We start from the raw sequence: 27,831 nt of genomic DNA, 5'->3' as shown, positions 1-27,831 counted from the left end.
AATTGTTTTAAGAAATCTAAAAGATCTTTTACAATTATTATTTTCGAAATGTACGATAACAAAATTTATTATGCAATTGAATTTAAATTCAACATTATGTTGATTGCAAATCTATTTTATATAAAGCAAATGAGTAAACTCTCTAAATAGTGAATTTCACATTTTTATACAATGAGGATGCACCATATTTCAATATATCTCTTTTTAAAATATATAAAAGGCTAAATTTTTAAAATTGATTTTTTTTAAAATATAAAAGGCTAAATTTTTAGAATTGAATGTTAATGGGGGTATTTATGGATATTTAATTTCTTCCAAGGGCCAAAGGGCAAATTACAGCGTAACCAAGAACCATATATATGCCGGGTCGAAGGAATTTCCGGTTGCCCCACAGTCAGCATCCACATCTCTCCATTACTATAATTGTCGATTCTCCCTCTCTCTCTCTCTCTCTCTCTCTCTCCCCTACAAACACTCCTTCACATCTACGACCATTTCTTCCTCACTTTCTGTCTGATCATATTCCAGGATAATGAATGCTGGATTCTTCATCTACTTCTGTGATGGGCTCTACACGGGATTATCTCATTTAGTCGAAAGATTCGTTTTTTAATTTCGTTTTACCAAATGCGTGCAGCTTGTGGGGAAGATATTGCTGCCGGATCGGAGAAAATCTGATAGAATTATAATGGGGGCTTCCCCGGCCAAGTTCTTGTTCGGATTCCTCATCGTTTCCATCTTACTATGGATTATATTCATGTAATGTCTGTCAGCCGTTTGAGTTTATGACATTTTTAAGTTTTTATTTTTATTTGGAATTCATGTATGTGGTGTGATGTGCGTGCACTCTTGCCAGTAGTTTTCTTGAAATCATGAGGCGCTCGATATTGCTCTTGCTTGAGTTCTTGATTAGTTAGTAGCGGTGATCCTTTTCTTTAATTTTGAGGTAGGATTTTGATTCCTTATTTTGATCATCATGTCCTTTTGATTCTTTATTTATTAACTCATTGGATGGTTAAGATGTTTTATTGTGAATAATGCATCCAAGAGAAGCCTAAATTTATTAAAAAATGGGACATGAAATTTGAAGTTCTTTGGGGGACCGTGTCACTTCCTCCCTGCTGATTCCTTCTCTGGATTATTTTCCGCATTTCTTGTTTAACAATATGTAGTTGTTCGTACTTCAATGTGGCCCTCGTGGCACATCAAACCTCCTCTCGACTTGAACTTTTATACTAGTCCGGGCACCAGAATACAAAGTGAACGTCAAATCATCAACATCTTACTACCAAACGGTTGGAAATGATTTGGCAAAATGATGCCTTTTATATTCTCGTTTGATTTCAAAAATAGATGCTGGTGGCATCTTTGTGACACCATGATACCTGGCGATATATGATTGATGGAGTGCTAAACAACTGAAAAAATTTAAAGTCAGGGCGTATAGATAACGTTTTTTGGGAACAAAATTAAAGACCTAATAACTTATCATTCACAAAAACAGTTGTTAAAAATTGCTCTTGCAAAACATTTAGCTTCAGCTGTTCTCTGAGTTTGCTCTTTTTGGTGGTGAATTGGATAGAAAAACCTGAAGGGTGGCGTAAAATAATGGAAGTTAATTTACATTGAAGGCAAGCTTGCACAACCGAGATGCCTATGTGAATCTTCTTTTGAGTTCATAATAATTTCCACATGAAAGAGACTGATTATATTTGTGTGAGAATTGCATTTTTCTTGCTTATCGTTCCATCTCTGCGTAGACATTAATATTGGAGTGGTGCCACAATATATGGTTGCTCACTGTTCTATTTTCCTTCTTGTGTACTGATATCTGCTGTGTTGCACAAAACACGCATTGTTTGTGAGTTTTCTGAGTCTTTGACTTCTTTCTTTCTTTGTGCAGGGGCTAGTTGCTGCTTATTGCACAATTTGAATATAACTAAACTATTCATGCAAATTCTTCATTAATTATTGTGATCCACTACATGATATTAAAGTTTGTATGTCAATGAAGGATTGCTTTACAATCATTTGACTTTGTTGATGCATCTTGTTTCAGGTTTGCTTCCAGGTTGCTGGCATGGGTCCTCAGCCGAGTCATGGGAGCATCAGTTGGATTTCGTGTTGCTGGATGGAAATGTTTGAGAGATGTTGTCGTGAAGTTCAACAAGGTATTTCTTTTTTTAATTAGTGTCTCTGACATATCTCTAAATAAAGATTAATTCAATTGTATTATTGAAAGCTGCATTGACTCTTGTAAATGTACGGAATATTTGTGGACACATGAACTTGGAGAAAATGTTGAGATATGCGAGGAAAACTTTGGAATTTTCCTGGTTGTGTTGCTCATGTAGTTAAAAATGTTGAGATATGGGAGGAAAACTTCGGAATTTTCGTGGTTGTGTTGCTCATGTAATAACAGTTGTAAATGACGAAACAATGTTTGTTACATTGGTAATTTTATTGATTTTCTGTTTTGATGAAAGCATTTTTATCAAATGTTCACACGTACTGCAGCAGTTCATTACTGAAATTTGTTTTGCACGTTCTGACGGGTCTTATGTTACAGGGTGCTATTGAATCCATATCTGTAGGCGAAATCAGGCTAAGTTTGCGGCAGTCTTTGGTTAAGCTAGGAGTTGGTTTTATTTCCAGGGATCCAAAATTGCAGGTGTTAATATGTGATTTAGAAGTTGTAATAAGGTCTTCAAAGAAAAGCACACAGAAATCTAGAATGAAAAAACCTAGAACCTCAGGCAGAGGAAAGTGGATGGTTGTGGCTAACATGGCAAGATTCTTGTCAATTTCAGTGACTGACTTGGGTCTAAAGGTAAAATGAACTTGTTAACATTCATGTTTTTTCTTGGCCTCTCTAGTCCTATATCACTACATTTTCTTGTTCAATTCTCATTCAAAGACATTAGGAAAGTTATTTGCTTTTTCGTCTACATTTAATCATATCTATATATTTGAAATAAATAAAATAATTGTAATGAAAAGAGGATATATAACCTTTTGGTTGACTGCTGCAAACTTTCATCCACACATCCATGTCTTTTACATTGGAGGAGGTAGTCACAATAAATCTGCAAGAACAAGTAACCAAACGAAGTGATCTCGAACTTTATTGTTGATAATCATGTACAAACTATGTAAGAACGCAAAAGGGGAAATTCTAGCCAAATAATTACTGAAGGAAATGATAATAAAGCTGTAGTTATTTAAGAAAAAAGAAGTAATGTGTGATAGCTCCTGAGTAAAAATAACTGCTGCAACACACAGTGAAATTTACTTTTATGATTATTAAAATATTTGAATTGCCTGTTGAATAATATTGAATAAATAATAATATGTTTGGTTCAACATGAAACTCGAATATTTTTATCATAATATTTATTTATCCATACAATGCTATCAAATCACAATTCACATCAACTAACTAAATGGACCCTAGTCAGAGCTTCAACTATCTTTGACATACCGGCAGATATCTTGTCCGCTCTTTGTAACTATTATCTTTTATTATTCTAATATAATATCGTTTCTTATAAAAAAATATTTGGTTTGATTGATTAATTTGAGATAAGATGACAAAATTACATCTGTACTCTTTTCAATAATTATTAATAATAAATTAATTAAGATATGAAGGGTAATATAGTATTCATTGATTTGATTGTTGTCAGATAAATAATTAATAATTTGATTGATGTTTGATAAATAATCAATACATAAATTTGCAACCAAACATTTGATAGGATTGAATTATGAAATCTCATCTAAGCAACCAAACATAATTTTAGGTTACAAAATTATTATAGACATACAATAGATTTTTTTATTGATTTACTTGAGATCATTTTCATTGGTTATATGTTTTTGTGTTATTTGAACATTAAAGTCATGATAGATACTACTAATACAAACGAAGAACGAAGGAGAAAGAATATAAGTTTCTGTCGATATATTACAGTTTTCCATAACTTCATATCTCTGTCGTTGGGTTGGCACAATAGTACAATTAGGGGAAAGGGATTCAAAGGGAAAAGCTTCTAAATTTTATTACATACTTGGATTTGGATCATGTACAACTTTATTATCTTTTTTCCCTCTCACAATCAGGATCTCTAGTATTATTATGATATCTACTAAAACACATTTCAAGGATCTTTATATCGTAAGTTGATATTGAATTCTGTATTTTAAAACCTCAGACATCTAAAGCTTCTTTGGATGTCAAAGAACTGAGAGTAGACATATCTAAAGATGGTGGATCAGAGGGAGGCTTGTTTGTAAAGCTGCAGCTTGTTCCCATTAATGTTCACTTAATTCAATCGCGAGTAACATCTGATCAATCAGTAATCTCCGACGGATCTATCACTACTAACCAGTTTGTTGACAACACCTGTCCTCCTTTCAGTTGTGAAGAATTCTCTCTCTTGTGTGAGTTTGGCCATAATAGGTAAGTCTTAGTTCTCCATTGTTTTCCATTAATTTGCTTTAGTTTTTTTATGAAATGAGATGCATCATGGAAATATTGGTTTTCAAAAATTGTTGGATTAGGAATTTATGAAATGGAAAATGGAAATGAATTCACAGGCTTTTATTTTTTATGGAATTTCTACTTCAGAGTAATTGATTTGCAGATATCCCTTCTAATGTGCATATTGCTTATCCGCTTGTTGTAGACCTAATTATCATTATAATAAAATATTGTTTCCTCTCAAAAAAAAAGAATTGGTTTGTTGTTAGTGGGATAAAAAGATTATTACTGGGGTGCCTCTCTTTCGTCCCCAATGATTTCTCTAAATCTCAAATATATAGTGGTTTGTTAAGGTGTTTAATGAGCTTTATTATTGTTGATGCAGGGAAGCAGGTGTAGTTGTTAAGAATTTGGATACTACCTGTGGAGAAGTCCGCATAAATCTGTGTGAGGATCTGCTGTTTAAGGAGAAGGATCAGCCCGACACCTCTCCTAAGCCTTTTCCAGAAGTTTCCCCAGCAAAAGAAGAATCTGTGCATGCAAAAAAACCAAGGGGAACGAATGCATTGTCTGCTGTATCCAAGTACAATTCTATATTTCCAGAGAAGGTTGAGTAAATTTTCTGTTCATAGTCTCTCATGTGACATGCGTATTGATAGGTAGATTTAATGCATCGCTGTGTTTGGAGGACGAAGATATTAGGGCAGCTTTAATCGAACTATATTTGTATTTTTAATTGTTAAGTTTATTAGTTTGTCGAAGGATGTTGCATTCTGTAGTGTACATATAGAACAGTTTAAATAAATCAGTCTGTTGTGTGTTTTGAATGAAATTGATAGTTGAAACTTATACTGCGACTTGGTGTATGATTATGGAATCTTTTGGATGGAACTTAATCTGAATTTCAAAAATGTCTCAAGCCTGTGTCTGTTAATCTTCAAACTGGAATTTCTAGAAAACGAGGCTATTAAATTTGGCTTGATAAAAGTAATTCTTTGTTGGAGTTGATTTTGGTTGATTGTTTGTTAGTGATGAAACGTAAGGGATATAGTATGGGAATTAGATTTGCGTTCTTGCATTTCAGGAGAAACATAGGACAGGTAACAGAAAAAAAGAGATGGGACTGTGCTTACCCTTAGCAAGAATTGAAATTCAGAAAAAAGGTATTGAAAACTCAATAATTTAGGATACTTTACACATATTTAACATATTTCGGCAACTAGGAAAAAGATTAGCATCAGGACTAATCTATGAGTTTATATCGATCCAAAGAAATTTTAAATTTATGGTATGTCCAGTAGAGTCATGAAAAAGATCACAATCTAAAACATTGCCAGATTATTCTTTCCTCTATTAACTCTGAAATTATGATATGACAAGAATCTCAAGACGAAAAGGATATTCTTTTTTTTTTTTTTTATTATCAAATAACTACTTCTAGTAATGGGAACCACCAATCTGATTTTTTGCTTTAGAGTATCATTGTTTGTTTCCGGTATTAATGACTGGATCTCATGAGGAAACAGACAAGCTGAAGATGGAGAAGTTTGCTGGAAATATGTACTAATTGAACTGTTCGAAGAGTGTTGAGAGCCATTATACAATATCTGTTTTTGATGGCTTTGGTCGGTGATTTTACTGTCAAAACCGACAAAGCAAAACGAATAAAAAATATTTTGGAATATCTATCTGGTTTGATGTTTATACTGACATGAACATGGGTCTAGGATATATATAAAACTTGATGGTTGTGACACGAATTATTTAAGTGGCCAACCGCCAGGAGTTTAGAACAGGAACACAAACTATGTTGCATATTTTAAAGGACCGTGGACTCATCCATAGTAGATGCAAGTTACGGGGTTGATTTAGGAATGAAAAGATTTGAGACTAAATGAATTTTTGCCAGATTGCAAATCTTGGATTTTATAAGGCGGACCTCTATTGTGGATGCAATGGTTTATTTTGAGAGAGACAGAAGTTTTGGTCAGTTTTCACGATTGATTATTATTCAGAGTGTGGCCAATAAATGAGATAAAATGCATGGTAACTAGAAAAGGGGGGTTCTATTACGCCAAGTATGTATTTTTGCTTGAATGTTGTCTTCAAAGACATCGGTTTGTATCCATCAAACCTATGATATTCTGTATGGGTTAAAAATTTATAGTTATATTTCCCCTTTATAAGAAAAGGACCTAGTGCGCATCTCACAATGTGGTGTTTACAATTGGCTGCTTCTATTTTGTTTGCCTCGTTAAACTGGGTGTTATTATTGGCTATTTTCACTGATTAAATTGATTTATCTGAGATTTTTTCCAACAGGTTGGCTTTACCTTGCCAAGACTTGATGTAAAGTTTATTCATCGTGGTTATGGTTTGGTGGTTGAGAATAACATAATGGGAATCCAACTGAAATGCATAACATCTAAATCTGTTGAAGAAGTTGGGGAAAGTGTGAGGCTTGATGTTCAGTTGGAATTCAGCGAGATTTATGTAAGTTCAAAGATTGTGCTTATATTGTTTTTATCCTCTTTAATTAATGTAATTCATCATGCTGTAGCTGCTCAGAGAAGTCGGCATCTCGATTGTGGAAGTGCTGAAACTTGATGTTGTTTCCTCAGTTTACATACCCCTTCAGGTATGGTTTTCTCAAGTTTTATTCAGTAGAATTATCTTTGTTGGAACAACTGCATCCAAAATGTTAGTCTGTATCTGTTTTAGAAAATCCTCAGAGGTTTAGGGTGACTACCAGGCAACTTATGGATCGAATGGAAATTTTCTTTCATTTAAACTTCTGTTTAAATAAAAAATGCAACATTTTAACCTTCACAGCGCACTGACTGATTTCTGTAGGGGGTTATCAAGATTGTTTCATCTGCCTTGCTGTTCCAAACTAATTTAAAACTTACAAAAGATCTGTCTTTTTTCTTATTAATAGGCCATTCTCTGTTTCCCTGCTTGCTTCTGTAAGCCTTTTGAGATTAATATTTGTTGCATATACGAGGAGAGATTTAGAACAAAGTCAGATTAATCGAAACTTTAATAGATGGTTTCTGGTTGTAGAGGATGTTAAGTGGGACAAAACTTGATGCTATTGGAAATTTGCAATGGATTTTAGCTTTGAAGTGCATCAAGAGTATTAACTTGCTAACTTCCAGTTTAAAAGTGAGCCCTAATTGACTAATTATTAAAGCCCGCATGTGTTTTCTTTTTCTTTCTATTTTTGTGTGTCGTATCACCACTAAATGTATTTAAATTATTCACTCTGTGATTGGGGCTTAGCCTTCATTCAAACCAAGACTAACCTTGGAATAATCTCTCTTTTTGTGAGAATTGCAATTTAAGTTCACTTTATGGAAGCCTTAGTTCCGATATTTTGCATGCTGTAGAAATAGAACTGACAGACATCGTAATGCTTCCATAAAGTTGTTGCTCCCGCTCCCTCAAACTTCAACATGCAGGCAAAATTCTGTGCTACCGATTCATCTTAAGTCTAAAATAGGCTTTTTTCAGCTCCTACTTCTCTACCTTGCTTATCTACTTAAAGAGGGTGTTTCTGTGGATTTACAAAATTACTGTTAAGGTTTTGACATGAAACCAGCTCTATCCAGTTGGGCTAGCATCTTGACAAGAATAGGACCTGGGTAAAACATCTGTTTGGTTTTGCATGTAATTTTATACTTGAAATTTATGATGTCGACTTTATCCTTGCTATAAGGCATCACAGACATTTGGCACTTACATTATATATGTAAATGGATCTGTGGAATCATTCAGTTAACATCTGCCGGAAGATATAATACTAATTTCAGTTTTTCAAGTCTTTCCTGTTAATTTTAGTCTTATCATTTACTTGCGTAGGATGCTTTACTTTGCAGCATAACTCTCCCATCAGATCTGAAATTGATGTCAAGCTTGGAGGCACCCAGTGCAACTTAATTTTGAACAGATTAAATCAATTCATGCGTGTGCGTCCCCCACGAAAGCCTAAAATGGGAATTTTGGAAGAAAATTCTGCTAAAGAAAAATCACAGTCCCCTGAACTGAAAGCTGTCATGTGGACTTGCACTGTTTCGGCCCCAGAGATGACTGTTGTTCTTTACGGTTTGAATGGTTCTCCTCTGTACCATGTAAGAACCTACTGAGAATAAATTACCAGTCTTTCTATCACTTCAAAGAGCTATCTCGTTGTGAACTGTAATTTCAATCAATGGAGGCATGCGAGCATAATGTATTTCTGTTATAATAATAAAAAAATCCTTAATTTAGGAACTTATCGGTCATATATATGGTTCGATCGAACCTAATTTTGGAATTATGGTGCTTTGGCGATCCCTAGCTCCCTGCATATTACATGATTTTGCAGGGCTTAATGCAAGTTATTTTCAAAAACATGATTTTCAATGCTTTTATGCTATGGTTGTTAGGGAATATGTGGCAGGGTCGTTGGGGCTTAGATTGACGAGTTGTATGAGAAGAATACCAAAATAAAGCAGAAAGTAGTGCAAAATTTGTACTAATAAATAGTAGTGTATTATTGTTACTCTAATATTTTTCTTGAAATATCCATAATAAGTTTCGAGCATAAAAGAATTTTGACTAATGAGAAGACAACCAGATAAGCTACTTCATTTATCTATCCTACGTTGTCCTACCTTAAGCCAACGTCATCCTAAGTGAATAAGACTCGAAATACCTCAGATGCTAGTTCTGGTACAAGCGCATCTTCCAAATGTTAAGGGCTCCATTCATGTAAATTTTCCTTTTGAGTTTCAGCATATCCCATGGATTGCTTTATGGAGGATTTGTTTGACAGTTATTTTGTTTATATACATAAGTTACTTTCTTTGCTGCTGATCTCCTATTGTGAACTTTTTGTTCTTTTGGTGGATTATGAAAAGTCCTTTATATGTTGTTTTTAATCTCTCTGAATTCTTTCCCATATTTGTATTTCATGGACTCCATGAGGTTTCACATGCACCAAATATAATTTATGCGGATATGAGAAATCCTATTCTATGAAAAAGTTTTGGTCCTTTGGTTATCTAAATTATGGTTAGACATACTTTTTACATGCGGATGTTGATTTCTTAAGATAGTTCCCTTTGCTCGTGTACCTTTTACATTGTGGTAAGGCACTATTTTAAAATCTTTTTAGTTACTTACAATAGGTATATATGAAAGACAACAATTAATTCTGAAAGGCGTCAACAAGTATATTATTTTTAATGATAGTTCATTAGGGCCTGCCCTCGTCTTTTATTCCTAGAAGTAGTTGAAATGACTCATTTTTCTCTTCAGCTTTGATTGCAATGCCATTTACTGAATAATTACCTATTTTGCAACTGCAGGGTTGCTCTCAATCATCACACGTCTTTGCAAACAACATATCCAATACCGGTGCAACTCTACACATGGAACTTGGTGAAATAAATCTACACATGTCTGATGAATATCAAGAATGCTTGAAAGAGAGTTTGTTTGGCGTGGAAACAAACACGGGTTCATTAATGCACATTGCTAAGGTGAGCTTGGACTGGGGCAAGAAAGACATGGATTCCCTTGAAAATGGGTTGAAGTGTATGATGGGTCTTGGAGCCGATGTCACTGGCATGAGTGTCTACTTGACTTTCAGGCGTCTTGAATCACTGATATTAGCTGCTCTATCCTTCAAGGCCTTATTGAAGGATTTAGCTGCTTTGAGTAAGAAACCAGCACAAAGCAAAGAAACAAGGTCTTCCAAGCCATCAAGGAAAGGAATTCAACTGTTGAGACTCAACCTAGAAAGATGCTCTGTAAATATATGTGGAGATGTGGGGTTGGAGGATGCGGTTATTCCAGACCCCAAACGTGTTAATTATGGATCACAAGGTGGTAAGGTTTTAATTACTAACTTGGTAGATGGGTCTCTGCGAACTGCACATGTAAAATCGACTATATCATATGGTTGTACAAGGTTGAAGTATTCTCTTTCACTCGATGTTTACCATCTCAGTTTTTGCATGAACAAAGAAAAGAAATCAGTACAGATGGAGCTTCAAAGAGCTAGGTCTATCTATCAGGAATTTCCCGAAGACAACAATCCTGGACCAAAAGTTGTGTTACTTGACATGCAGAATGCGAAGCTTGTTAGGCGATCAGGAGGTCTGAAAGATATCGTTGTTTGCTCTCTCTTCAGTGCCACCGATATATCAATAAGGTGGGAACCTGATGTGCATATTGCATTAGTTGAACTAGGATTGCACTTGAAGTTAATGGTCCACAATTACAAGCTGCAAGAGGAGTGTAACAGGGAAACAATTTCTGTTATGAATGACAATGAGCCAAAGAAAGAGACCACTTTGGAATCATCTGACAAACGACTGAACAAAAGGGAATCCATTTTTGCTGTTGATGTGGAGATGCTTAGTGTATCTGCTGAGGTTGGAGATGGGGTTGAAGCCTTGATTCAGGTGCAGTCCATCTTCTCTGAGAATGCCAAAATAGGTGTGCTTCTTGAGGGACTCTTTCTCCACCTCAATGAAGCCAAAATTTTTAGAACCAGCAGAATGCAAATATCTCGAATCCCTAATGCTTCTGGAAGAGCACCTGATGCAAAATCTGAAACAGTAACTATCTGGGACTGGGTTATTCAAGCCATTGATGTCCATGTATGCATGCCATTTAGGTTGCAGCTGCGAGCCATTGATGATTCTGTGGAGGATATGCTTCGAGCTTTGAAGCTTGTGACTTCTGCTAAAACTAAATGTATGTTTCCAGAGAAGAAAGAGCAGTCAAAACACAAAAAGGGTAGTTTGTCTAGAACCGGGTGCATAAAGTTCAGCATACGTAAATTAACAGCTGAGATTGAGGAGGAACCAATACAGGGTTGGCTTGACGAGCATTATCAACTCCTGAAGAATGAGGCTCGTGAATTAGCTGTTAGGTTAAATTTTCTTGATGAGCGTATTTCTCGGAATGGACAATGCCATGATGTTGTTGAAAAAGACAACTCTTCATTCGAAGGAAAGCTTCATCACAATGGGGAGGAGATAGATCTTCGAGATGCTTCAGCTATTCAGAAATTGCGTGAGGAAATATACAGGCAGTCATTCCGGTCATATTACCAGGCATGCCAGAGTCTTGTACAGGGCCAGGGATCTGAGGCATGTAAAGATGGCTTCCAATCTGGTTTCAAACCTAGCACTTCCAGAACTTCTCTTTTCTCTGTTTGTGCTACAGAATTAGATGTAAGCTTGACAAAAATTGAAGGTGGTGATGCAGGGATGATTGAAGTTCTGCAGAAGCTTGACCCAGTATGCCGTGCCCATAACATTCCATTTTCAAGACTTTATGGAGGAAACATCCTTTTGCATGCAGGCTCTCTTGTAGTTCAGATAAGAAACTACACATGTCCACTATTTGCTGCAAATTCTGGTCGATGTGAAGGTCGTCTTCTGCTGGCTCAGCAGGTCTGTGTTTTTTGGTGTTTCTCTCTCTTTCATGCTCTTTTATGCCCTGATTTGGCAGTTAACTGATGGATAAATTTCAGCATTCACCAAGCCCTTTTGTATAAATTTTCAACAAATGTCTCCTAAATCCTAACGTTCTATTTGTACTTGGTAAAGCTGAGACATACTTCTAAAAACTTTGTGAACAATGCGGAGTCGAATTTGTTGATTCTCGGATATGAAGATACCAAATGGTCTAAATTAAAGTATTTTCCATCAATCAGAGAAGCTAAAGTGGGAAATATTCTCTTGCATAAATAAAAAGAATATTGGTTCTGGTTGACATGCGTTGCAAATAATTTTTTGGTCTGACAGCTAATTCGCACCTATGTCAAAATCATACGCCGGTAGCGAAGGCACCTTACATGTTTGACATCTCAGTCGACAACCTGGTACTCTATTTATTATATGCATCTGTAATTCTTGCAGATCCTTCAGTGCCGGACATTCTCTCAATAACTGATTCACGCTGCCTTGTAACTGAAATGTTTGAGTGAACTGATTCACCTTGTCTATGTTAGAAAATTTATTGCCTAGACCTTTTGATAAGTCTTTCAATAGACCAATTTGTTGATTGTAGCCTTACCCCATCTGTTATGCAATTTATTTTTTACTATCTTGAGACAACAACATGAGCATATATACGACATTCTCAATAATGCCAATTTTGATTGCAGGCAACCTGTTTTCAGCCGCAGATTCACCAAAATGTCTTCATCGGAAAATGGAGGAAAGTGGATATGCTACGTTCAGCTAGTGGCACAACTCCTCCAATCAAAACTTATTGTGATTTGCCTATTCATTTTCAGAAAGGAGAAATTTCGTTTGGCACTGGTTTCGAACCATCTTTAGCTGATATTAGCTACGCTTTTACTGTGGCTCTTCGTAGAGCCAATTTAAGCACAAGGAATCCATATCCAGATGTTCAACCACCTAAGAAGGAAAAAAGTTTACCTTGGTGGGATGAAATGAGAAACTACATTCATGGTCACACCACTTTATATTTCTCTGAGACTAGATGGAACATTCTTGCAACCACTGATCCCTACGAAAACTTAGACAAACTTCATGTCATATCAGGCTACATGGAAATTCAACAATCAGATGGTCGTGTTTACTTGTCCTCCAACGATTTCAAGATTTTAGTGAGCAGCTTAGAGAACTTACTTAAGAATTCCATGTCGAAGCATTTTGTTGGATTTTCTGGGCCTTTCCTTCAGGCCCCAATTTTCACCGTTGAAGTGACAATGGAATGGGATTGTGAGTCTGGAAATCCCCTAAATCATTATTTGTTTGCACTTCCTAATGAAGGTAAAGCTCGTGAAAAGGTTTACGATCCCTTCAGATCCACATCTCTTTCTCTCAAATGGAATTTCTCCCTTAGGCCACCTGTTCCTTGCGGTGATCGCCGATCACAATCCTTTTCCATCAATGATCAGATCATTCAGGACGGAGCTTCAGTTTGTCCATCACAATTAGAAAATAAATCAATTGATTCACCGATTATGAATCTTGGACATCATGATTTGGCATGGTTGATCAAATTTTGGAACCTAAACTACCTTCCTCCCCATAAGTTGCGAACCTTTTCTAGGTGGCCCCGTTATGGGCTCCCTAGGATTCCGAGATCAGGTAATCTGTCGTTGGACAAAGTAATGACAGAATTTATGTTCAGGGTTGATGTCACCCCCACATATGTTAGGCACATGCCGTTACATGACGATGACCCAGCAAAGGGACTAGCATTTAAGATGACAAAGTTGAAATATGAACTCTATTATAGTCGAGGTAAACAAAAATATACCATCGAATGCAGACGGGATCCTCTCGATCTTGTGTATCAGGGTCTTGACCTACACATACCCAAAGTATTTATAAATAAGGAAGATTGCCCAACTGTTGCAAAAGTAATTCAAATGACAAGGAAGCAATCCCTGCCCGCGTCAACGGGCAGAGTTTATGGCGATAAACATAGCTCCTCTAGCAACCACACAGAAAGGCATCATGATGATGGGTTTTTGTTATCATCTGATTACTTCACAATCCGCCGGCAAGCTCCAAAGGCTGACCCTGCAAGGTTATTAGCATGGCAAGAAGCTGGAAGAAGAAATCTTGAGATGACATATGTGAGATCTGAGTTTGAAAATGGGAGCGAGAGTGATGAGCATACAAGATCTGACCCCAGTGATGATGATGGATATAACATTGTCATTGCTGACAATTGCAGGCGGATTTTTGTTTACGGACTGAAGCTTCTATGGACTCTTGAAAATAGAGATGCTGTTTGGTCTTGGGTAGGTGGGATATCTAAGGCATTTGAACCTCCAAAACCTTCTCCTTCTCGTCAATATGCTCAAAGAAAATTGCATGAGGAGAACAAGGTCCTTGATAGACCTGAAACACCCAAATATGATAACCAAAAGTCACCGTCTTCCTATCGTGGTTCCGGTTCTTCTCAGTACATCGAGACTTCTAAAGCACTGCCTTCACCATCAGAGTCAGCTGCAATGGAAAATCCCTCCTCAAGTGTGACTGGTAAATTCAAAGTTCTCTCTCTCAAACACACAAAAGTATATGTTTCCATTATATTCGAGACTTTGAGTGTATGCATATTTCTATTTTATGTTATTATAGTGTGTTACACTTTTGATTTGGTTTTAATCGTAAATTATAGTTTCAGTTCAGTTTTGTAGATGTGTAATTTTTTTTTTATAGGAAACTAAACTTTATTATAATAATAGTAGAAGTGTTACAATAGAGCGGATGAGTAATCCGCAAAACAAGTTACAATTGAAATCGAAAAAACACTACCACACTATCGTCATGAACATATAAATTTTCAATCCCAAACTAATTCTGAAATAGATAAGTGATTAAACTCTGTCAGCTTAGTCGTTTCGACTGTATTAGCAGTATTGCTGCGGATTACTTATCCGCATCGATTGTAAATTATTAATAAAGTAATGTTTCCTATAAAAAAAAATAAAATTATTGTATCAATATAATATTTTACAAAATAAATGAACTGTCGTCTCTTGCATCATGTTTTCTTGTAAATACTCTTGTCTTTGTTTTTGAAGTGTCCTTTATTGTCTTATTTACATTTCCAGAACTGAAATTATAATTTTTTTTATATATATACATATGCTCTTATTGTTTCACTTAACCATGTCACTGTTTGGAAACAACTACATAAATTGTTGTGGTAATGTGGATGTCTCAAGTACAGTACCACTTTAAAAATTAGCCTCCCTTTTCGAAAAGTTATTACACTAGTTAGTAATTTTTACACGATGTCACATATTTGAATATATATTTTAATTGAGCCACTAGTTGCATTCCTAGACTATCCCTTCTAGACAATATCTGTCACTACCATTGATTTGATTCTTCCAGCAATGCTGTTACTCTTTACATGGGATTGTTTTCTTGCATTGGTAAATTAGTGTTGTTACTTGGTTAAAGTCTTTCATGCTGTGAATCTATCCTCTGTTATGAATTAGCCGCATCATGCCTCCTTTTTTGAAATCCTCCACAATTGCAAAATATTATCTACCTTCTTTTCTCCTAGTTAATGTGTATCTTTTGTGCCCGTCTACAGAAAAATATAGCAATCTTGATGACTCCGAGGAAGAGGGGACACGCCATTTCATGGTGAACGTCATTGAGCCGCAATTCAATCTTCACTCAGAAGAATCTAATGTGAGTTACTATATGCTACTAAAGTGTATGGGCATCTTTATAGTCTATATCAGAATGTTAATAGGACAACTTTGGGGAACTTATCTTCAAAACCTCCGACACTAGATCTCATGGTGCCTCATTTACCAAAAAAATAATTTGGTATTCTGTGATTACATGGTCCATGGGTTTGTATATTTGTTGGAAATGATATTTGAACTGAAGGAAGGATTTTAGCAGGTTTCTTCGCTTTCTGGTACTGATGTACAGTGACAATAATCCTTTGAAGAGAGTAAAGAGAGAGCAAATATGAATACCAGTGATCTTATCCCCTAATCTCTCAAGCAATGCATGTCACAAATTTTTTCATCCAACGACCATTAATAGTTAATGATGAACTGGTGAATCTTATTTGAGAATCCTAATCTTGTTATTTTAAATAATTGCTACAAATTCATTATATTACTTATTGATACATCGTGTACACTTGACGGTAAAAATGCCATAAATATTAACTAAGACTTCTTCAATGCCATAAATATTAACTAAGACTTCTTCAACATCAAATTAAGCTAAGTATTTCTTTCTAAATGTGCTTATGCGTAGTTTAACCCTATCATTTTAGACCATGTTTCACTGCCGTATTGTAACGTCTTGTATTATACATGAAATTGAAGTGTTCAAGCTTGTTGAAGGCCACCTTCGTTCCTGTAATTGTAATATTCGATTTCACTCTGATTGGGATGGAAATAGTATATATTAACAGGGGAATCTAAAATACAACACACCCGATTTGTGGATATTCTTTAAATGATAAAGTCTTGGTTTAACCACTGATTAGCAAGATGGGCCTACAGTTTTTAATAAAGGGCTTGATCTATATCAACTTGCTCCACTAATGGAGGGTCACAAATGAAAATAAGGTAGAAATCAACAGAAAAGGGAAAAATCAAGTAGATGGATGATTGCAATATTAGTAATAAATTCTTATAGTTTTTAGTCATGACTAATGCGATAAATCATTGTTTGACAGGGTAGATTCTTGCTTGCAGCTGTAAGTGGCCGTGTTTTAGCTCGGTCATTTCATTCAATCCTTGCTGTTGGCTATGAGATGATCGAACAAGCACTTGGGGGAGAAAAGATACACCTACCTGAATCTCAGCCTGAAATGACATGGAATCGCATGGAATTCTCTGTTATGTTGGAGCATGTGCAGGCTCATGTAGCCCCAACTGATGTGGATCCAGGTGCTGGGCTGCAGTGGCTTCCTAAAATTCGTCGTAGTTCACCCAAAGTGAAGCGCACTGGAGCTTTGCTTGAAAGGGTTTTTATGCCCTGTGACATGTACTTTCGCTACACACGGCATAAAGGAGGAACTGCTGATTTGAAAGTAAAGATCTAAGTTTCATGGGATAAAAGTTACTAATGGCTGAAAGAAAGTTAAATATGCTAAACATAAATGCTGAAGTTCTGACATTTACTTTGTATTGCAGGTAAAGCCTTTAAAAGAGCTGTCCTTCAATTCTCATAATATTACGGCTACAATGACATCCAGACAATTTCAAGTCATGCTTGATGTGTTGACCAATCTTCTGTTTGCTCGGCTTCCCAAGTAAGAATTCCACAATCTACTATTTGATTTTTTTACGTGATATTCTGGCAATGTAGTACATGTTAATGCCTTTACATCGGGTTTTGTCATTTCAGTTATGTCAATGCCAAATTTGATGCAATGATTATGTAAGGGCATATGTTTTGGCACTAGTTAAAAGTAGAGGGAGTACAAATTTTGCTCCTCTAGATCTTATAGTATGGAGACTGCTCATATGATATATGGTCGAATCATGAAACTTTTAAAGTTTGAGGCAAGAAATCATATGGGTGGCCAAAATTTTCTTTTTATATGCACTTAGATACTTCCATCACTTGAGAACTTTAGCTGGTAATTCTAATTGATTCCATCAAATATGGATAAAATATTTATTTAACCCGTTCTAGATTTGAATGAGGTGGTTATCTGTCACATATAGTAAGTTGCTGGATAGGGTTCTTTTTATATGACTGATATTATTGGATTACCTATTTTGAATTTTTTTTCACCCACACACGTGGGTTGAAACTTGAAATTAATCATTAATGTAGAATTATGAGTTGATGATTCAAATTGAGGTTGATAAGTGAAGTCTTGATGTCTATTAAGCTGCCTATGGTAGATTGTGTTCCGAATTTAAACTTGGAAATAACCTTTTCGAATAGCACTAAGTTTGTCCTTGTAGGTATAATTTCATACTGAGCAGAAACTTTGTAGTCTATGTAGCATTAACAGTGCACTTAGATTTGACAGTATTTAGGTTTGTAGCAAATTGTGGTTGATTTCTTGTTCATGGACTTCAAGTGACGAGGTTAATTATTCAGGCCTCGAAAAAGCAATCTGTCATATCCTGTTGATGACGACGAAGATGTTGAAGAGGAGGCAGATGAAGTGGTTCCTGATGGTGTTGAAGAGGTAGAACTGGCAAAAGTAAATCTTGAACAGAAAGAGAGAATCCAGAAGTTGATTATTGACGATATGCGGAAATTGTCTGTTCGGGTTGACAATTCTGGGGATCCATACCCGGAAATTGAAATGGATCGATTTATGATAACTGGTGGAAGATCCACATTAGTAAGACTTTTAAGACGTTGAAGTGCTTTTATATTTGCGATAGTTCTCTTTCTAATTTTTGTTGGGATAGTGTCCTTTTTGGTGTGCTAGCATATGCTTTGTTACAGCATACTTTCTTTCTGTGTTGTGTGCTTCATGAGTTTTCACTTGCATTGAAACTGTGATCTACAAATATTGCAAGGATACAGTCGATGTTTGATTTTGCTGATTATAAACAAAGGGCGATCTTTCTTGGAAATATTATGAATATGAGAATCTAAGTATTCAAAGTCAAAAATTTTAGTCCTGAAAATTGTGTTAATACTTTTTTGACTTGAAATTTTAATTAAAAAAATATAGGCACCTACTTGCTCTTTGCTTTTCTGCGTACCTGCATATGCCTGCTTCAATGTGATGGAATTTATTACTTAATCGGGGTCATTCTCAGGTGCAAAGACTGAGAAAAGAGCTCTTGAATGCGCAAAAGGCTAGGAAGGCTGCATCAGCTTCGCTAAGAATAGCTTTGCAGAAAGCTGCACAGTTACGATTAATGGAAAAGGAGAGGAATAAAAGCCCATCTTATGCTATGCGAATTTCTTTGCAAATTAATAAAGTTGTTTGGGGCATGCTTGTTGATGGAAAATCTTTTGCGGAAGCAGAGTTAAATGATATGGTGAGTCTATGTTAGTATAAAGATATTGCGCGGTGCTTGCTTGAAAGTCGGTTATAGTGTCTTTTGTGTTCAACTTCAATTAAAGAGCTGGGATTGAAATTATTCTTAATGGTCAGCTTATGTGAATAGCAGCAGAAATGCGCATTTGTTTTATATTAACCATCTTCTGTATATATTTTTGGTTTCTCCATGGCTTATAATTTGTGGAGTCCTGCTACCTGCCATATTTCTGCAAAGCAATCAATAAATTACAATCTGCTGACATCAATATTCACTTAATATTCTTAAGCACTGCTTGGCTTATGGGATGGATAATAAAGGATTTATGCTGTGTGGATAATATATTGATCTCCAATTATTGTAGAAGTCAAGCCAAAGGAGGGATGAAACAAGCATCCTCCCTACAACACACAATTCAACACCCACTCCCGACTCCTGTACCTCAACTTGAGGGATTGTCCCCATCTCCTCCCTTCTGAATTTATCTCCCTCCTTACCCGGCTCAAACCCACCCACCAGTGGCTGCCCTCCCCCACCTAGTAGTCCTCTAGACAACCCCAGAACAGAAAAAATGATGGGAAGTTAGAATTTAGGTGGAATGAATGTTTAAGAATTGAAGTTCGGAAGCACGAAAGTACCTTTCCCACTAGAATTTAGGTGGAATGAATGTTTAAGAATTGAGGTTTGGAAGCAAGAAAGTACCTCTCCCACTGTAGATGTCTCATATTCCTGTGGAAGTAGCCTGCTTGTATGCGAAAGAGCTGGTGTTGATGCAAACAACCTCTTCATATCTTCCACGATCTCCTCATTAGGTGCTGGAAAACCTGATTTAACAGACTTAGGACTATCTGAGACATAACATTCAGACCCTTCTTCTGACAATCTTCTTCTAAATCATTTAGAATTCTGTCTTCCAACTTATCCCAGCCTACATCCCCCAACACTTGATTCTCCAGAATCACTGGATCTTCTTTTTCTAAAATTCATCCATTGATCCAAGACCTACTGTCGAAGGAAATTCCTACTGCCTTCTGGACAATAACTATTAAAGATTTTCAACATCTTTCTATTTCTGATTTGATTAGGGATTGGAAATTTGTGTGGGCATGAAGTTACTAGGCTAGTATTTTCTACGTTGTGATACTTTTCCTCTTGCGGATTACTCATCCGCTAGTATTGTAAAACTTTATTTATTAATAATATCTAGTTTCTTTTCAAAAAAAAAATAGACAATCTTCCAAATTCGGTAGCCCCTTTTGGAATGGTCCTTTTAAAAATCATGATTTGTTTCCCTCCTAATAATGGTGCCGACATAAAAACATCACTTGCTGAACGATGATCTTCCTCCTTCGACCTGTCATGCTTGTTTATCTCATTCGCACTGTACCCATTTGCTTCCACAGTCATCTTGATGTGATTTCTGCTCTTGGTCTGCGACCAATCTTCATTTCTGCTCACCATTTTCTTTTTTACAAACATTCGAGTTCCCCCATCCAGCCCTCATCCTCAACCCATTAATCACCACTTGTGCATAAGACCATCGTTCGAAAAACTCATAAGCTGCAATGCCAACAGAATCCACTACTAGTCGAATATCTATAATGCATGCCTTTAATGGGATTTGCATCACACTATTATTGAATCCACCTTCAGGCCCTCTCACTTTACTCTTAGCTGCCAATAAATCCTTTAGCCTTGCAGTGTCATTGATTATATCCAACAAGCCACCGCAATGGTTCCCAATACTCTTGAACGTGTTTGTCGTCCACAAGTTCCAAGGGATTCCATAAATCCTGAACCAACTATTACAGCATTCAAAGTCCATCTCCTTCCTATTAATTTCCGGGTTCCATTTCTCAAAAGACAGAGTAACCTTCCTTTCAAGAAAACATCTTTTCAAATTCAAGTAATACGTAGCTTCTTCATCATTGTTCGGCCACCACACTGCCTTACTAGCTTGGAATGGAAAATTTTCAATCCTCCTCTTAACTGCTTTACCAAGAACATCCCGAACCAGCTCCCACAGAGTATAAACCCGTCCCTTGGTAATAACAAGTGCTTCATTCCAATTCTTGTCCTCACGATGACTACTACTGTTCTTAGCTATAAACTTCCCTGGAATTTTTGAATCCTCTGTGCTCGGTTTTCTTTCTGAACTGCATGATTTACTTGCCCTCTATTTATACCGTGCTTCATCGACATCTGTTTCTTTCCTTCACAAGAAATCGGACAGATATTTTGCTAAATGTTTCCAGCCCCACAGGTTGTGTCCACTTGGCAAAATGATGTGCTGTTTTCCTAAATGTCAACATGCCCATGTAGCATCTTCCTGGCTATGGAAAACCTCTTGTCAGATTCATTTTGTTCACTATTTTTTGTTTTATTAACATGTCTATGCACACTTTGCTTATGAGTATGATTAATTTTTCTCCAAATGATGAAAGATTAAAAAATGTGTATGTGGGTTATTGTTTATGAGTGGTCAAATGTGGTGCTTTGCTGCTCTATGGACTAAAACATTTAAAATCCATTGTTACCACTAGTTATTATTTTTGGTAAAATGGTAAGCATTAGACTTTTACAATTGGTACTGGAAACGATATCATGTGTTCAATTCCCATTAAGTGGAAGTTGGTGCAATATTTGGAAAGAGAATTGTAATGGAGCAACAATTGGCCCGATCAAGAAAGTAAATGTAATGTGACATTTGGGATGTCATGTGATTAAAAAAAATTGAGTTGTATAGTTACCAATACCTATAGTTTTTGTTAAAGCTGGAAGTGTTTGCTCCTAAACCATTACACCTAACAAGTGCCTCACTTTGAACAAATTAAAATCATCTTAAAATTCCAACTTAATCATATCTCTAGTGCTGGTACGGTGATACCCATAACCCACCCAATCTTTTATCAAATACTGATCATTCCCAATTCAATAGTTCTCTGGTAACCACTTGTTGATCTTCACATCTTTAAATTTATGGTCTTCCAAGTTGGCTTTTCTATGTTATCTTCCCAATTTTTTTCTCTTTCCATATAGTCAATGAATACATGGTAGCTAACCAGTTGTGTTTGACTCCTAATATTTTGTTGTATAAAATACTTACATTAAATCTTATAAGGACTGTTTATTATCCTTGTAACAGAGATCCTATTTGAAAATCATCTCTTGCTGCAGATCTATGATTTTGACCGGGATTACAAGGATGTCGGTGTTGCTAAGTTTACAACAAAGTACTTTGTTGTAAGAAATTGTCTTCCCAATGCAAAGTCTGACATGCTTCTGTCTGCGTGGAATCCTCCTTCTGAATGGGGAAAGTATGCATTTCTGTTATATGAATCTCTTCACCGGTCATTTTCCTTGCTGGTTTACTTTTCTTGTTGCTTTCTAACATACCATCCCTTGTTCCAACGTATGATTTTATGATTGGCTTATGGTTTAATTTTATGAAAGAAATTCTTTTGTGTCCTTAAAATCACTCCGGGTTTATTAAATCCCTGTCTTACTGAAATATCAGCTAACTCTGATGTGGAGCAGTTTGTGATAATATACGTGATGAAATTTTTGGATTGGCATTCTTGCATAAAATATACAACCAGAACTGTTCCTTCCTGTTTGAACTAATGCAGAGTCACTCTCCGTTTATTCCTTGTCGATATCCCTTGAAATATATTTTCTCTCTTTGTGAAAGGACATTGTCGCCCCACTCTTGTATGTATAAGAAAAAAAGAAAATTAAAATACTGCTTACAGTTTATGCTCACGATTGTGATATGTCATGGCATTTTATAATTATCAATTTCATTGGATTCAGTAAGGCATTCAAAAGGCCCGAAAAGTTTGATGGATGTCCCTCTTGAATAAATCAAAAGTTTGAGATCCTGCTTATGTCATCTTGAATGCAGACAAGTGATGCTTCGTGTGGATGCAAAGCAAGGATCTTCCAAGGATGGAAACGCACCTCTTGAATTATTCCAGGTCAGCAGAGTAATGAATTCTTATATATAGAAAAATATCATCTTATTGTACTGGTCTGTAATATCGCCAAAACCGGACCCCATCCATGCATGACATCAGCTAAACTGCTAGTCTCAGTTCTGTGGCCCGTTATGTAGGCCATCCCTACTGGAAAGTCATTGGTGTATTACTTGTGCTGTAGTGAAGTTTTACTCGTAGCCCAAGTATTTAAGAAATGATTCGCATAAATTTTCTTGGGAGTATTTCTTCATTAAAGAGAAGTGTCCTACAAGTGAAACTGGTCTAAGTATTGCATCAACGAAAACTGGTCTTCTTCGGTAACTTGTGAGGGTTTGTATCTGACAACAGACGATGGTAGTGAGTTGAAGTAGCTTATCGATGCTACAGCAGAGAATAAACTTGGAATTGACTAAGATGGACTGCTGAATCCGTCCTTTCTGTGGAATGGATGGTAGTAGTGTCTGTCAGTTGCATGGTGAAAGAGTACGACACTTTCTTAAAAATTTGGCAGCTTATGCTTGACGTATGTGAATAGTGGAATCACTTTTGACTTTTAAAGTTCTACTTGGTAAATGAAACATAGTTTGAAATGTGGTCGAGAATAGTTTTCTTTTTCGTGCATAACAAGATTCTGTCTCCCTGTATAGGTGGATATTTACCCTTTAAAGATACATTTGACTGAGACATGTTACAAATTGATGTGGCAATATTTCTTTCCTGAAGAAGAACAAGACTCCCAAAGGCGACAGGTTGGTATAACTATGTTTTTGAAGCTTTCAGTCAGATAATTACCTTATAAGAAAAACGAAAAATTAATATCTCCATATTTCTATGTGATGTATAGGAAGCATGGATGGTTTCAACAACAGCTGGTGCAAGGCGCATAAAAAAAGGGTCAACAGTTCAAGAGGCATCTTCATCTAGCACCCATTTAACAAAAGATGTTGATGTTACCAAATCAAGCACATCTACCCTCTCTGCAGTATCTTTAACTATCCAATCTGGCATTCATGATGATGCTCTGCAAGTGAGTATCTTAAAGTTGCAATAATCATGAATATGTTTATTATTTAGTGAAATAGTTTTATTGAAAAAAAAAATTGATCATGAAATATATAACGATCTTACTCCTAAAAATAAAAAATCAATGGCCTTACCTTAAAGAACATAGAGAGGGAAAGATCACAAAGCTTCCAGAAAACCTACAAATAATGCCTTCGTCAGCTGCATTAGTAACTTGTTTATAATCTGTTGGTGCTGTTTTCAATTTTACCCAAGTATTTTAAATGTCCCAATTTTAATGGTGGATAGGTTTTGTTTGTGCCTGTTTGGTGCTGTTTTCAATTTTACCCAAGTATCTTAAATGTCCCAATTTTAATGGTGGATAGGTTTTGTTTGTGCCTGTTTCAATATTTTCAACTTACATAATTATTACATGATATTTACAAGATGAACATGATTATATACGCAAGAATCGCAGAGGCCTGAGCTATCATAATGAGTACTATTAGAGTAGAACAAGAGGGAAGAATCCAACAGCCTCTCAGCCACCTATAATAGATAAAGTTGATCAAATTCAGATCCTGACAAAGCCCCGAATCTCCTTATTTATAGTAAGATGCTATGGGCTCATATTATCTCATCCATTTAGTTTACTAGTGACTAGTGATAGAGATGGAAAATTTTCACGGCCCAACTACGCAAGTTAGATTGAAATCCCAACACCTCAACTATCCATGTCGCGACCAATGAGGAGTATCACTTGATTATGCAAATTGTTCAAATGGGAAACATAAAAAACACGGTAAAATTCTATAGCCAATGACTTGTAGACAGGTGGATCCATCTGTTGGCACTCCATGTAACAAATGCCAATTGTCCACAGTGTTGGCTTATTTGAATGTCAACATAAAGACGGTGCAGATTATCTGAGTGTTCCTTGCAATGTATGTTATGTTTAGGTATCAAAGCTTCAGAATCTAAAAGCAAACAATGTTGGTGATTCAACCCCTGAATTAAGAAGAACGTCGTCCTTCGATAAAACTTGGGAAGAAAATGTGGCAGAATCTGTTGCCAATGAATTGGTGTTACAATTGCACACTTCAACAAAAAGTGGGCCTCTTGCTATTCTTGACCAGCATGATGAGCCCATAAAAAATAAATTGAAGGAGATCAAAGTAGTCAAACCTGGTCGGTCCTCTCATGAGGAGAAAAAGGTGGCGAAAATGCAAGATGAGAAAAGGTCCAGACCCCGAAAACTGAGGGAGTTTCACAATATCAAGATTAGTCAGGTTGGTTCTCTGTAAGATTGATGTCCCTTGTTCGTTTTCCTTTTATTAGGCTCTTTGTATCTTACTTAAGCATCACCATGGAGTAGGTTGAGCTGCTAGTTACATATGAAGGATCAAGATTCGCGGTAAGCGACTTAAGGTTGCTGATGGACACATTCCATCGTGTTGAATTTACTGGAACTTGGAGGCGGTTGTTCTCTCGTGTTAAGAAGCATATTATTTGGGGAGTTCTAAAATCTGTCACGGGCATGCAGGTAATATTGTGTGTACTTTATCTGCTATCTCTCGTACGAACACATATACCCCATGTACAAGCATGGTATGGATCCTTACAAAAGTTGGAAATGGTGTAACTTAAACTGCTAATGTTTTTCCATCCACCAGAAAATACACCACCCCATTCAAATGTGTAAAGCTGCCCACACAAGCATGATGTATATTGGCTATAACTGATTGAAAGCATTAGTTATACGCTGCTTGGGTAGAAAAGATGAATGATTTAGTTTTTCATCACCCAGGGACTGTCTTAAATTATTTGCATGCCATGTAAGGTTTTACCTCAGCGAGATTTCATGCTGGTACTGTTGTTATTCACAGGGGAAAAAGTTTAAAGATAAAGCGCAAGCCACTGGTGTTGCTGTTACAGAAAATGATCTCAATCTCAGTGATAGCGATGGAGGTTTAGCTGAAAAATCTGATAAGTATCCAGTATCCTGGCCAAAACGTACTGGTGATGGGGCAGGCGATGGTTTTGTTACCTCTGTAAGGGGCCTTTTCAATTCCCAGCGTCGCAAGGCCAAGGCTTTTGTTTTACGGACCATGAGGGGTGAAGCAGAGAGTGAGCTCCATGTGGATTGGAGCGAAAGTGATGCAGAGTTCTCTCCATTTGCCAGACAGCTAACTATAACCAAAGCTAAAAGGTTAATTAGACGGCACACTAAGAAGTTTCGTTCTAGGGGACAGAAAGGTCAGTGCACCACGCTCTCTTTAGACTTTGTCGTATCGTTTCGGTTATATATCTTAGTTTTGTAGACAAATAAAATCCAGTGGTAGCGTCTAAACATGTAATTATTCGGGGTTTAGCTCAATTCTTTTAAATACAATATCTCAATTCAACAATACTCTATTTTTGTCTTTTGTTTGATGAAAAACAAGCTAACTGTTGTTTCTATGTCAGGTTTATTGTTGCAGTCGAAAGAATCACTTCCCACGTCTCCTAAAGAGACCACACCCTACGAAAGTGATTCTTCAAGTGGATCCTCTCCTTATCAGGATTTCCACGAGTAGAATTCGAAGATATCATCAAACAAGTGCATTTCTTTTCAGGGTAGATTCGTGACACGAGTTTCAAATGGTCTTCTCTTGAATTTTCTCTGTAGCTGGATAAACCAGATGTGGCTTGTCCCAGCCTTTACCGATAGGATTCAATATGCTGGAGAGCATGGTCATTAACTATCTTCAAGGTTTGGCATGGACCAAATGGAGGTATATGGTGATTATGTTACAGCATTTGAAGTTGACCACTCTTAATTTCTGTATGAGAGTTGTGTTGACTGCTCATCTCCATGTGTTCTTTTCTCCAACTCGTAAAGACAAAATAAATTTTGTATCGTAGTTAGAGGCTTAGACAGATTGATAAGTTATACTATCATAATTGGGTGACAAATTCAACCGAAGAACCATTTTTTTTTTTTTAAATCTGCATTCATATTTATATGTTGGATCATTGGTGAAACATTTTGTATTTATATTTTTCTTAAAATAGTATTTATATTTTTCTTAATTTCCTTATTGACATGCAACCTGCATCAGAAAGATGATAATTGTTACCGTTTTTAAGGATTCATGATGATGTATTAAATTTACAAAGATTATTGATGTATGATAAAATTGTTATAAACAAGCTAATCATTTAAGTTGTTGGTAACATGTGAAAATTAATATTGATTTTTAGTTATTCGAATTCGAACAAAATTTTGGATCCAGAGTACGGGAAATTGGCCTTCAGTCTCCAGCCATCGTTTTTTTTTTGTGTTCAGTCCCTGGGTACTTTTTTAGTACCACATTTTCACATGAAGTGTATCACATTTCTACATGAAGTGTACCCCACAATTTTAGTATCACAATTTTGAGGGTAGGGAGTGAACCCAAAGAAATGTTTTGATTGGGGCAAATCCCCTCCAGAGTACATGATATACCAGAAAAGGTACAAGATTTTGAAAATAAATAAAAATAAACTGTTGCAAGATTCTAAAAAAGGTACATCATTCTTAAGCAAAGTATCAATAATAACATGAATATAAGTTTTTTTTAACAAAATAATAAAAATTAATAAATAAAATGGATAAAATAGTAAAAATATAAATTCCATATTAATTTATCCCAATCCTCCGTTCTCCAATTCTTTTACTTTTAGATCTCTCTTTTTTTAATATTAATTCCCATTTTTCAACTTATAACGTTGTTTCAATCGTTTCAATTTGGATTCAAACATTCAAAACCGAGTCTTGTATTAAACCCACCTCGACGAGAGGGATTCATCTAAACGGGTCTCAAGCAGGTTGGGATATATATATATATATATATATATAT

General features: G+C 36.1%; 1 protein-coding gene across 1 annotated transcript; it reads left to right on the top strand.

Annotated features, from left to right (window-relative positions):
• The first annotated feature begins 392 nt into the window (after window positions 1-392).
• Window positions 393-26,928, top strand: LOC140965689 (protein SABRE-like). The gene is made up of 23 exons (XM_073425840.1): window positions 393-759; window positions 2,060-2,171; window positions 2,570-2,830; window positions 4,215-4,462; window positions 4,869-5,091; window positions 6,806-6,976; window positions 7,044-7,121; window positions 8,362-8,613; window positions 9,835-11,934; window positions 12,651-14,508; window positions 15,575-15,675; window positions 16,688-17,044; window positions 17,148-17,266; window positions 18,070-18,319; window positions 18,747-18,971; window positions 22,149-22,288; window positions 22,876-22,948; window positions 23,596-23,697; window positions 23,793-23,975; window positions 24,910-25,239; window positions 25,326-25,493; window positions 25,837-26,206; window positions 26,417-26,928. The coding sequence occupies exons 1-23, from the start codon at window positions 689-691 to the stop codon at window positions 26,524-26,526; spliced, it is 7,902 nt and encodes a 2,633-aa protein (XP_073281941.1). The 5' UTR covers window positions 393-688; the 3' UTR covers window positions 26,527-26,928.
• Window positions 26,929-27,831: the final 903 nt, after the last annotated feature.

Source organism: Primulina huaijiensis, chromosome 2 (assembly GCF_012295235.1).
Source record: "Primulina huaijiensis isolate GDHJ02 chromosome 2, ASM1229523v2, whole genome shotgun sequence".
Taxonomy (NCBI): Eukaryota; Viridiplantae; Streptophyta; class Magnoliopsida; order Lamiales; family Gesneriaceae; genus Primulina; species Primulina huaijiensis.
The sequence above is the reverse complement of the archived record's forward strand: the minus strand, read 5'-3'. Positions and strand labels throughout refer to the sequence as shown.